The 12168-nt window shown below is 38.7% G+C and overlaps 1 protein-coding gene across 3 annotated transcripts in view; it reads right to left on the reverse strand.

Moving 5' to 3' along the window:
- Positions 1-3179: 3179 nt before the first annotated feature.
- The window catches only part of LOC124645041 (bestrophin-4), a 45484-nt gene continuing 36495 nt past the window's right edge, over positions 3180-12168 (reverse strand). For all 3 annotated transcript variants that reach the window (XM_047184775.1, XM_047184776.1, XM_047184777.1), the window contains 7 exons: positions 10855-10984; positions 10542-10780; positions 8718-8846; positions 6843-6950; positions 5057-5287; positions 4218-4482; positions 3180-3993 (listed from right to left, as the gene is read on the reverse strand). In XM_047184775.1, the coding sequence (XP_047040731.1) occupies positions 3431-3993; positions 4218-4482; positions 5057-5287; positions 6843-6950; positions 8718-8846; positions 10542-10780; positions 10855-10984 (1665 nt within the window). In that variant the 3' untranslated portion in view covers positions 3180-3430. The remainder of the gene's footprint in view (positions 3994-4217; positions 4483-5056; positions 5288-6842; positions 6951-8717; positions 8847-10541; positions 10781-10854; positions 10985-12168) is intronic.

Consider the following 12168-nt stretch of genomic DNA (forward strand, 5'->3'; position numbering starts at 1 on the left):
TCACTCCCCATTATAAATAGCTTGCTATAGCAATAGGTAGGTACGTACAACACACAATTGACTCTTACGCCGATTCCACATGTTGGTCCCAATATCTTCCCCAACGCTATTCGTCCAACGTGTGGATCTAGAAAATGGCATTGGTCCCAATGTTGGGGCGAGCGTTGGTAGTTGGCCGTTTCATGTCGGTTTCATCAAAGGAATCTGCGTGCGCGCCAACTTTCGCGATCTGTCCACACGTTGGCGCTTTGCTTGCTCAGTTCTGATACAACACGCAGCGAGTGCGTACGTCGAGTGACAGTGGCTTCCTCATCCAGCAAATCGCCACTGGCATGGACAAATGAAAAAGTTATACAATTTATTTTCGATAAATTGTATAACTTTATCAAGCACACCCCATAATAATATGGGACGCAACTCGAAAGTAACATAAAAAAAAAATCTGTTTCGATTTCTGTATCGGACCATCTTCACATTGGGCCTGACAGGACAGAACTAGTTTATTGACCAACGTGTGTACGCCTCACCGAGTTTGCATTCCAACGTTGGAAAGAGCGTTGGTACCAACGTGTGGAGCCGGCCCTACAATCGGCTCCTCCAATGAGCATATATTTATTGCTATGTTCCAGAAAGGACAATCCCGAAAAATGGTCACCACCCTCCAACAGACTTCAAACTAGTGTCATCGGAAGCGTCTCCTTTGATATATCATTTCTTATTATGGCGACATACGACAGTTTTTGAGTTATCATCAGTAAAAATAATCGGTTTGAAGAGGCAATGTACGATGTCGTAAAGACATCTACACCACCACTAACCATAGACATAATATTAGTAAACAGGACTGCGCATATAAACCCAAAAAACGAGCCGAGTGAAACAGTTAGTACGGAGGCTGTCTGTCCCTTTCTAATAGGGTGACTATGAGATTAAGCTATGTGAGACAAATCCGAATTTGCTAAGATTATTAAACGCAGATTTGTATTGAAGTTTTAACTTACGCAGTTTGTGACCTTAAGATACTTATAAAGGCTTTTAATAATTAGCGGGAATTAGCAGTATAAAAGCAGGAAGATTCGAAGTGAAGACTGTTTTTTTTGTATTTCTACTTCATATATAGACTGCTAAGCCATTTATGTCGCCTTTCTTCATTTTTTGGGAAGCTATAACAATAGTACAACAGTTTTAAAATCCATCACCCATATTTTCACTCATTACAAGAATTCATGGGCACCCTAGTTGTTTGGTTTACGAAAATGTTATTATTAGCTAACCTGTGGAACGATATATTGCAACCACCATAGGATTCACTTTTACAAGTATAAACACAACACCTTTTCACCATTTAAATAGTTTAAATTGATTTAATACAAAAAATATAAACAAAATTTTAAATGCTGATTACGCGCCAAGAATGTTCAGGGTTACCGCTAGAAAAAAATAAATAAATTATGTTGTTTATGTTTTAAGAATAATAATTTATATAAATAATTTATTCGTATAATAAATTAATGCGATTTTTATTAATTTGTTGACTTACAATTGTTATAATAAGATAAAATATATGTGATTAAATTGTTTTTTTTGGGAAGACAAAACTGTTGACCACAACATTTTTTTATGCTGGCAAGGTGTTAGAAAGAGACAAACAGCCTCCGTTCGAACTATCCCTCTCGGCTCGGATTTGCCTCTGTGTATTATGCAACCAATTTAGTACCTTATTGCGTTAGAATAGAGTTCATTTTCGTAAATATATATTTTGAGCGTGCGCAATCTTGTTTAGTAATATTATATCTATGCCACTATATAACAGACTTGAAACTATAGTGTCATCGGAAGCGCCTCCTTGGGTAGATCATGATTATCATAACGATTTACTCCAAATGATTGGGATTTTGGAAATATACGACATTTTATTATCCTTAAGACCCAATCAATTAACTTCAAGTTTGTTAACCAATGGCTCGGAGTTGCGTTTACCGATTTTGAAATTTTTTTTTATTTAGACAAACTATCTCAAAGCTAGTCCGAATTGATTTTCATCGAAATCTTTGAGTTATCATCAGTTAAATTATGGTTTGAAGAGGCAATGTAGGATGTCGTAAGGACACCTTCAGCACCTCTAACTGAGTTGAACCTGGTGTCATCAGAAGCGCCTCATTTGATTAATCATTTTTTACTATGGCGACGTACTCCGAATGGGGCTTAGGAACTATAAGACATTTCATTCCATACATTATATAATCGAATCCCTTCGGGTTTTTCACCGACTACCTAGATTTGGGTAGACAATGCTGATTATTTTTTTACATAACGAGAGATTAAGAATGGTGTTATACAAGTCTAATCGAGATCTGACCCGCAGTTTTTGAGTTTGTTTATTTGACTTTTGATTTCTTCAATCATTCTATTAAGCTCAACCGGTATAAAATAAACTTGTTGGCCTGCAAATTGATGACTAGAAATTATCAGATGCTTTTCATTGTTATTTAATTTTATTGCAATTTTACGCATAATATGGACTTTTATTTGCGAAATGCTTCGGCATATCAGCTGACGGCATAGAGCAACACAGGCCACCGGCGGACCGGAGTGTTGCTCCGTGTTGCTCTATGGCTGACGGAGACGCGGCCTATATTATTTTTTTAAAGTTATACTATTTTTTACTACTTGTTCACCACTTGCCCATCCTTTATCCAATTATATTGGAGTTAGCTTCTAGCTGCCCAACAGGATGCCACCTAATATCAATATTTTAAGCTTAACTTGGGCCGCTTAACCATTCAGCTATTCCTTAACCATGTGTTCTTTTTTAGATGTAACGTTAAATAATTAATGTCAATATTTATAATTTTTGGATTTATACTTTTCTGAGTTCATATAAAATATGGTTTAGTTTTAAATATTTTATATTATTTATTTAGAATAAGTCGGAATCGGCTTAGTCTTGAGTAATTGCTTTATACACCTACTAAACCTAACTTAACGTTACGTTAATTGTGGATACTAAAATGTTGAATATATCTTAAACCCATTACATTTGGAGTATGCCGAGTATGTCGTAGTAAAAATGATCTAGATGTAATATTTGTAATATTTTGGAATAGACCATAAAAAGATAATTGTGTACCATATACAGGCGGGAAGTTTATTTGCGTTTGGATAAATAAAAGACTTAATAAAATGAAAAACTATAATAAAAAATTATACAATTCAATCCCTGTCTGTGCATTAAATTCAATTTATACTCCGATAACAATGCAAATCGACTTATATAATAATATACATTTAACTGCAATGACTTCCTAAATACGTGGAATACTTAGGATCATAGTAGACGAAATTGGTATTCGACTCATAAAACTATCGATCACAATTTCATAAGCACCACGCGATGGACGGATATATACCTATGGACGGACCCATGTCATTACACGTAGACTTCTCCTCTTTTGGAACTACTGCGTTTTCGAGTGAACTCAGGCGGTGTACCCGTGCTCGCATTGCTGTGCTCGCTGTCGCGGTCTGATGGAGGTAGTTCCGTTACTGTGGCTCGTGGAGCATGAGGCGAGGATCCTGATCCATCAGAAGCGCCTCGGTCGGGGCGCGGGCTCGACGGCGTGGAACTGACTAAACTCGTGAGCTGTGAAACTCCTAGAGTTACCGGGGCCGCAGCTATCATCGGTGGCATACCGCCTGCAGACAACGACGGCGAAAGCACAGCTTGAGCCAGCGCCGTCGTTCCCGGCTGCCCGGCGTGCAGTGTGTTGTTAACTGATCCGCTGTCCAGTTCCTGGATGGGAGACAGAACAAGGGCACCCAGTACGGGCACCTCATTTTGGTAGCCTTGGTGTGCCATAATAACGCCCATATTTTGCATGCCCATAGCAATTCGGTTTTCGCGATCCATAACCTCCTTTGTTACATCCGGTGTTGGTATGCGAGGTCTATTACGAAGTGTGATTGGAACAGCAGATCCGTTGCTTTTTGATCCTAGAAAAAAAAATACGTCACTTAAAATGTTTTTTTAAGCGTTTTCTACTTTTTCATGTATGTGAGCGGGTACAAGGAAAACCGAGCAAAATCTTTTGAGAGGCATCGGGAAACATTAAATTACAGTTTTTTTTTTTATCTAAGCAAAGATAGCTTCGCTACTACTAAGTTATTCTTCGAGAAAAAAACTACGGTCAATTGTTGTAAAATGCTATAGTAATTACCATGTCTGGAACTCGGTCTGTGCTGGCCGCGGCCAGATTTACGGCCCACCAGTCGTTCGTACAATGACATCTTGTGATGTGGCGGGGGCGGCATCACAGGCTGACCGGCTTCGGGGCTTGAATAAACAACCGAGTTATGCCTATTCCGTCCGAAGAGCCCGCCTGAAGAGTATGCCGTCGATGCCGATCTTACTGACCCCATTCTCGATATTTGTCTCTGGAACCAGTTTTTCCTTCTTTCTACTAGTGGTGTGTCTACGCTCTCCTATAAACGAAAAAAAAAAACATCAATACTGTTATACATATATGCGACAATATGATTGTCTTTTATATCGTGTTGCCGAGGTATGAATAAGGACTGAGAGTCGATCGCTCAGTGCTTTATGTAAAATATTAGTTGTTACACGCAGTTTCACCAGTGTCTTGAGTGATTTAATTCATGTATTTTATGCTATTCTGGTACAGGTTGAACAACAGTGTCTTCAGTCGGTTATTGGTATGTTCACTAAAGTTATGCTGTCCTGGTACTTGGTGAGCAATTGCGTTGATACTCGGTATTTGTATACTTATGTAAGTTATGTCTTCCTGGTACTTTGTGAATTGAAAATATTTTTTGTTGAATGAAATTATTTTTTGTATTATATAGCATTGCTGTCTACACTGGACTTATCGAACTGGTTTTTACTTGAAATTTCAAGAATTCTTCATGCATTCTTTATTAGTCCCCCAACATAGTTGGGAAAAGGCTCGGAAGATGAGATGATGAATTATGCATTCTTTATTGCTTGTATTATGATGATGGTAGATAGTAGGTCAGTGATCAGAGATTAATGACTTACATAGTCAGCGTAAGTCTCGTCGTGACTTTTCCTAGGTGACTGAACGTTGGCGTAGACTGCATCTTCAGCCTTTACTTTGTAGTGATCGGCGGAGCAGGGCGGTTCATGTCTTCGGTAATGTTCTGACGCCACTGTGTACGGCAAGTCTTTGGGAACCACTTCCTCCCAGTATTGGTCTTTCAGGAGTTCCGGGTGCTCTTCGTGCATTTCGTCAACTATCATATAGGCAGCCTGTAACATTAAACGAATTTGTATTATATAGCCATTTATGTATAACTTTGAAGAAGAATGGATAATACACACAAAATAATATATGTATATAGTGTCGGGCCACGCTCAGTAACAAGAAAATGAATGTCTCACAACGTCTAATAGAAACCATACTGTATTTTGTAATTCATATTTAGAATTATTATTCAATTCACTGTCCTTACGGACTAGAGTGAATTTTGACATAGGGTATATCGCTACTTGTTAACCGACTTCAAGAAGGAGGAGGTTCTCAATTCGTCGGTTTTTGTTTTTATATTTTGAATGTTTGTTACGTGATTACTCCGCCATTTTTTAATTGATTTTGATGATTCTTTTTTTGTTTGATTGGGTATATTTCCGAGGTGGTCTCATAGTCTCATAGTCATAGTCATAGTCCACATACTGCATAAGGTACCCTAAGAAATCGAGGGCAACTTTCGAAAGTTGTAGCCATACATACATTACATAGGGTAAACTTGACACTCAGGTGTATGCCTGATAGCTCTATTCAACAGGGAAGGTTTGGAGCTGACCTGATGACCAGAGGAGGGGAGGGGGAGACCAGGGGAACTCGACAACTGAATATGTTAACTACTTTTTAACTTCCTCGTTGGCTTATCTGCTGTTGCAAGCGCGGCTGCTGACCACTAGGTCTCGGGATCGATTCCCGAAATTACTTTGTGGGTTTAGAAACTTTCAAAAAGTAGCCCGGAAAAAATAAGTACACGTGATATATTACTTTACCCCCCCCCCCCCCCGTCCCCCTTGTGATATTTCGTGATTTTTTTAACCCCTCCACCGCCCTTTCGAACCTCACATGATTAATGGACAGCCCCATTGCTGTCGAACTGTAATAGACAACGCCAACGTTAACAGGACTGTCTAGTACTTAAGTGACAACACATTCATCAGCTGTGATTGTGACCCGGTTTTATGAAGTTGTTTTCCAATATGGCGGACATTAAGATATTTAACTTAAACCCCGATGTAGGTCGCGTATTACATCATTTAATAAATGGATTCTGACAAAAGGCAGCATCGTTTAATAACTGAACCGGGCCCATAACTTATAATCTATTAACTACTAGCCCAGTATTTTTTTTTAATGTAACGCTTTAACAATTATCGAAGTTTACTTTGCCCACCTAAATATTTGCACTCATATAATATTCAGGCTCCTCAACGATAAGTATTTATTCATTAAAAACATTTCGAAGTAAAAATTACGTTTAATTATCCTTAGCGCCAAGTTGTCTGGCCTCGCGAGAAGCAAGGTAAAAACGTTCGTTGCGACTATCAACCTTCGCTTGTGGAAGATATTTGCGAGATCGTTAACCCTTTTATATAATAGAAGGTAGGTATGTCCCTTACCTAAGCTTACTAACCTACGCTACATAAATCGCTTAATATAAATATCCACCTGACTTGAAACAGTACCTTCACTAATATACACATATCTGTTACCAGAAAGAACTTTATTATTATTCAGGGCGACTTTTGAACAGGCTCTTAAATTATATAGAATGTTACGTACCTTAATGTGTCTGTCTATGAGCCAGTTTAATTCAATGTCGTCATCGTCCTCGCCGAAAGGATTAATTAGCACCTCGGCCACTTTCAACCAGCCGACGTAGAAGCAGAACTTGAAAATATAATAAATCCATTTTCGGTAATGAAGTCATTGAACTGCGCCCAAAATAGAACGGGTTGCTACTTTGAACTGCCGATGGTTAGGTATGAGATGTAATACATATCATATTATTGAATAAGGAAACCAGGTGTAATTATATACATTTAAGAAGCATTCAAATTCTCTATGCGTGAACATCTGGGATACTTATTCATTTTTGCACAAAATAATCTAAGTACAGTACGGCCATTGTTGTGACAATTTTACTGTCTCTATTCAATATTATCGAAGAGCATGAATTGTAGGGGAATAAATCTTATATCGCATATCATGGAAGTATAGGAGAAGGTGATAGAGAAAAGAGTGCGAGAAGAAAGTGAGATTACTTAAAATCAATCTGGGTTTGTCAGGTCGAGGGAACATGGACGCTGTACCACTTCCTCGGCGTTTGCCATTCACATGATGTTCATTGATCGTGAGAAAGCGTATGATAAGGTGCCCCGGGAAGTATTATGGTGGGCCATGAAAGAGAATGGCATGTCTTGGAAGTATGTGTGTGGAGTAAGTTCGTGCGATGATAGAGTCACCCTGGTGCATGCCGTTTGCCGACGACATTGTTCTGGTGAGTGAGGATAGACCCCAGAATTCCGAGCAGATTGAAGAGCTGGCTTCAGAGACCAGAGAATGTTGGCTTGAAAATCAGCAGAACCAAGACCGAGTACACGGACGTCTCTCCAGTCCTGAAACCATCGCGCTTCATAGTGCACCTCTTTCTGCTACGATTTCGGTGTCGGTTCACTGTTTCAAGGCGATGGCAAAATAGATCGGACAGTCACGCACAGAATTAACGCAGGATGGATGGATGAACTTAAGACTTCCGTAATTCTACAGGGAAGATCTACAAGACGATCAGATCGGCTGTCCTGTATGGTACAAAATGCTGGTCATGAAAGACAACTGCATGCAGCAGGGATGACAATGTTACACCTACAAGGAAAGTGTCATGTTACTAACGGATTGAGTGAGGAATGATTCTACAAGAAGTTTGAAAGACGCACAGGTGACCGGTAACCGACACATTATTTAGAAACCGGCTGTCATGGTATGGGCATGTGATGCGGAGGAATGAGGATCATGTTGTGAGGAAGGTGATGTGCATGAATGTTGATGGATATATCGGGTGTGTCGTACTTAATCACATTAAATTCTATCACATATACGTACTTAATGATATTCTATAGCGAATTGTAAAAAAAAATACCTTATCCGTTCAGTGGTTTAGCCACAGGAGTCATTTTTCGTTTTCATAATTTACAACATCACGTGTAAAGCAGAGATAAAGTTAGGGGTATCGAAAGTTTTGGCCAGTTGATAGTATCAGTTTTCAAGGGAGAATTTCCGTTGTTTGTTATGACTGACTCTTATATGGTGTTCTAATTCTCGCACATTTTTATTAGGTATATTTACTTTGTTTGAAAATTTCATTTTTACGTATTTTATTTTTCTATTTGTGCTAATCGATATTATATTAACCAGTATATTAACGTATTTAATTTAATGTGATTAGGTACGACTCACTTTGTAGATAATTGAAGGGGACGATCAAAGAAACTGTTACTTGTGAGATGATGGCCAGATAAAAGAGTATGGAAGAAAAAAAACGCTGCGACGACCCCAAATAGAATAAAGGCAAGAGTATGAATAGCATCATCCTCTTCTGTTTCCCTGTCACTTGTCATGTATTAGAGTTTTTATACTTATTTTTGATAAAACTCGCACCTGTAGAGCTGTGAACAGTGGAAAGTATACGTCTGGCTCGTATTTGGAGGTGCTTCCGGGTGCTGGAGGTACCAATTGACGGCCCATCAGCGCCGCCACGAAGTAAGTGTACAGTGCCAGCGTTACTACCTGTAATGTTAATAGTGCTTCATTTTATAAAATATGTCATCAGAGTTTCCTTAATTTCCTTACGTTCCTTAGTAAGTAGGTATACTGAGAAGACTGAGAGGAATTGCGAGTTTGCGTACCTACTCGATTGTTTCAAATGTCAATTTAATACTTTTCAAGAATCCTAATTTTTTGCATTCCAAAAAAATGGTTTCACAATAATATCTGTTCAGAGCATACTAAGTTTTAGCGCCTGCGACCTCGATCGTTTTTTTTTTGATGGCCTGTAAAAATATCATTTAGGATTCCCTTCGCAAAAATTGTCTTGTGTTTGAAATGTAAATCTAAATACATGTATAATTATTTACTGTGTTTAATTATGTTACAAACTCGGAATTACTTGAAATAGATTATTAATATTTTGTATATCTCCGCCACATCACAGGACTCCCGGATTTTTGGATGGCGAACTTGGGGCCGAAGCCAACAAGCTGAAGCCGTGATGAGACACCTTTAATGAAATGGTGACACAAAAACGAAAACGTCCATCCCCGTATACGCTATAGAAATGTACCCAAGGATAATACTCGGTCCTGAGAGCTGTGCTCAGTATACGTTTCCGAAACTTTTCGCTATAGTTTATCCTACCGCGACCCCATCGATACTGCGCCGCCAGTACGGATGTCTGCCCGTTTTCGCTTGGTTTTTCCGCCAGTGCATGGTTTCAATAGTAGGGACCACCCTGAATACAAGATTCAGTCAGCGAGGTTTTATTTTATGCCACGGTGACATGTCGAAGTTGAGTAATTCTAAACCTCACGTATTACGATGTGCGAGCGTGAGACCTCGTCCGCATGCACAGATAATTATTATGCTATGTTTTTTCATCGGAACGAATTAGCTTGGACACATGGCAGATCATATCGACCGTCACGTCGTGTTTTTCTACAGGTATTTAAACATTAATTCTCTGTCAAGCAACGGTCACATCTTATCTCACATATAATGTTTCAAGACCTGTTCACTAGATGATGATACAGTAAGACACACAATATGCCGGATAAATATGCAAGTGTACATTGATATTATTTATTTAATACATCATCACCTCCGTCTAGTATGTAATCGTTATTTATAATTTCCGAGTAGGTTCCTAAAAACTATATTAAACCCAACGTATAATTTTGACGAGCGCCAAAATTCTCTATTCTTAATTGACACGTTTACGATAACAATAGGGGTCCGTTCAGACAGACCGGCTCGGAGAGGAGAGCAAATTCTTAAGACGTCGAAAATCGGGTACTTAGTATTTGAAGTAAGGTTAATTTTTGCATGTGCACTGCTTTTGTATCCCAGGTATCTGTGGAGATCTGAGGAGGAGGCCTATGTTCAGCTGTGGACGTCCTATGGCCGAGATGATGATGATGATGACTGCTTTTGTCATTAAGAATGCTCGAAGGCGCTCTTTGTGAAATAATAAGAGGAGCCGATCGACTCCGATCGCGTACTTTTTATCGGTCTTGCAGACGTTTAGCTCCGATTGCATCTCACGCAGCCGATCGGAGCCGATCAGAGCCGCTGTGTGAAAAGAAAAATGCGCGCTGATGCTCTCCGAGGCGGTCAGTCTGAACGGACCCTAGTAGGTCCAAAGGATCCGTTAAAATGTATATCGGCTCACGTTTCAAAAGAATTTGTATGACATTACGGTTTACTTACTTGAGTGTACACTAGCGGAACACACACGGTATCGTATCCTATGAGCGCTCCCAACCGTCGCCTTATGTCCGATAGCTCGACCAGCAGCGTTTGGACAATGTGGTCACTGGTTATCAAGCCCTCTTTTCTCGCACGATTAATTATATTTGTTGCCCATACCAACGGCATCCAATATTTTGACATAGGACTTTTTCCATCCATCTTTTCAAAAACTTTCCTCTCGCTCTCCAACATGAGACCTGAAATGGATTCAAATATTCATTTCGGAATTTTCCTTAGATAACTTGGACCTCAAAGTGTCCTGTGCACTTACCAGAATCTACTACATGTTGCCACGTGGGAAATCGTCTTTTCACCCTGAGGGAAACCCTCTGAAGAGTTATGACGTACGCTAGGATGGCGTATCTGACAATGTTTCTTCTCATTAAGCGGCCTGTCTCGTCCTGGAACAAAATACATTGCTTTGTCACATAATATGTATGTAGAGTGCCAAAAATATAAACCAACATTTTGCAATTTGCATGTATATAGATATTTAAACTTTATAAATTCTGCTGCTGGCATAGCATACTGCATGTTTTACATTAGGTAAGATTAACTTGAGAGTATGTATAACATTCGCAGACTCGCATCATCTCAAAGTTCAACATTAAATTGCAGTTGCATATGTGGTAGGATCTTCCTCAAATAAGTGGACAAATTTTTAGCAATGCTCGTGTTTTAATAGTAACAGACATACAACAGCGATGTGCCAACGAACATGTTTACGCAAAGCATGTTTAGTTGAAATGATTCGATTCGACATCGGCCAGTCTCACATTACTTCAGAATTTATGTTTAAAAATATTTATATTCTGTTATGATTACATATCATAATAAACATAAATTGTGTAATTTTTTGATGGAAAATTGTTATTACTGTCTTAGTGATTTTCCGTCAAACTAGGTAATAGTTTATAATATTAAGCTCGATCCTCATTTCTTTTGTTTTGCTATTGTGCAATACTAGTTGTAGTGTTTGTATTTTTTATTTTATTTTTCTACTAGCTTTTGCCCGCGACTTCGTTCGCGTGGAATAATGATTTTCGGCAGATTTTTGGTTTGACCAATAGATGGCGCTATATTTCCGAAATATTTTTTGTATATAATTTTTTGTTATAAAAACTATCCTTTCTGAAGTTCCAAATTATGTCTGTACCAAATTTCACACAAATCGGTTCAGTAGTTCAGGCGTGAAGAAAAGACAGACAGACAGACAGAGTTACTTTCGCATTTATAATATTAGTTTGGATTTGTGTGCCCTGAGTGGCGGATCACGGCATGAACATATTTTATTTAAGACCTATTATAATACCTGTGTCTCTTATATTTTTCGACAGTATGTTTATTAACTAATACGTAACATTTATGTACGTTCGGAAATTTGCAAACGCAGTCCATGAAAAAATTATTATTTTTAGTTAAATTATGTAGCTTTCTTCTCTTTAAAGAGTATAACACCTAACATGCGGGCCGGAGCCAAGCTTGCAAGGGGATGATTATATAGAAAATCTAGATTACAATGTGAATGATGTCAGAAGTGTATGTGTGATACGGCAAGTGTCAACACTTTTGAGTATGATGCCTT

Source organism: Helicoverpa zea, chromosome 31 (assembly GCF_022581195.2).
Source record: "Helicoverpa zea isolate HzStark_Cry1AcR chromosome 31, ilHelZeax1.1, whole genome shotgun sequence".
In the NCBI taxonomy this organism is placed as follows: Eukaryota; Metazoa; Arthropoda; class Insecta; order Lepidoptera; family Noctuidae; genus Helicoverpa; species Helicoverpa zea.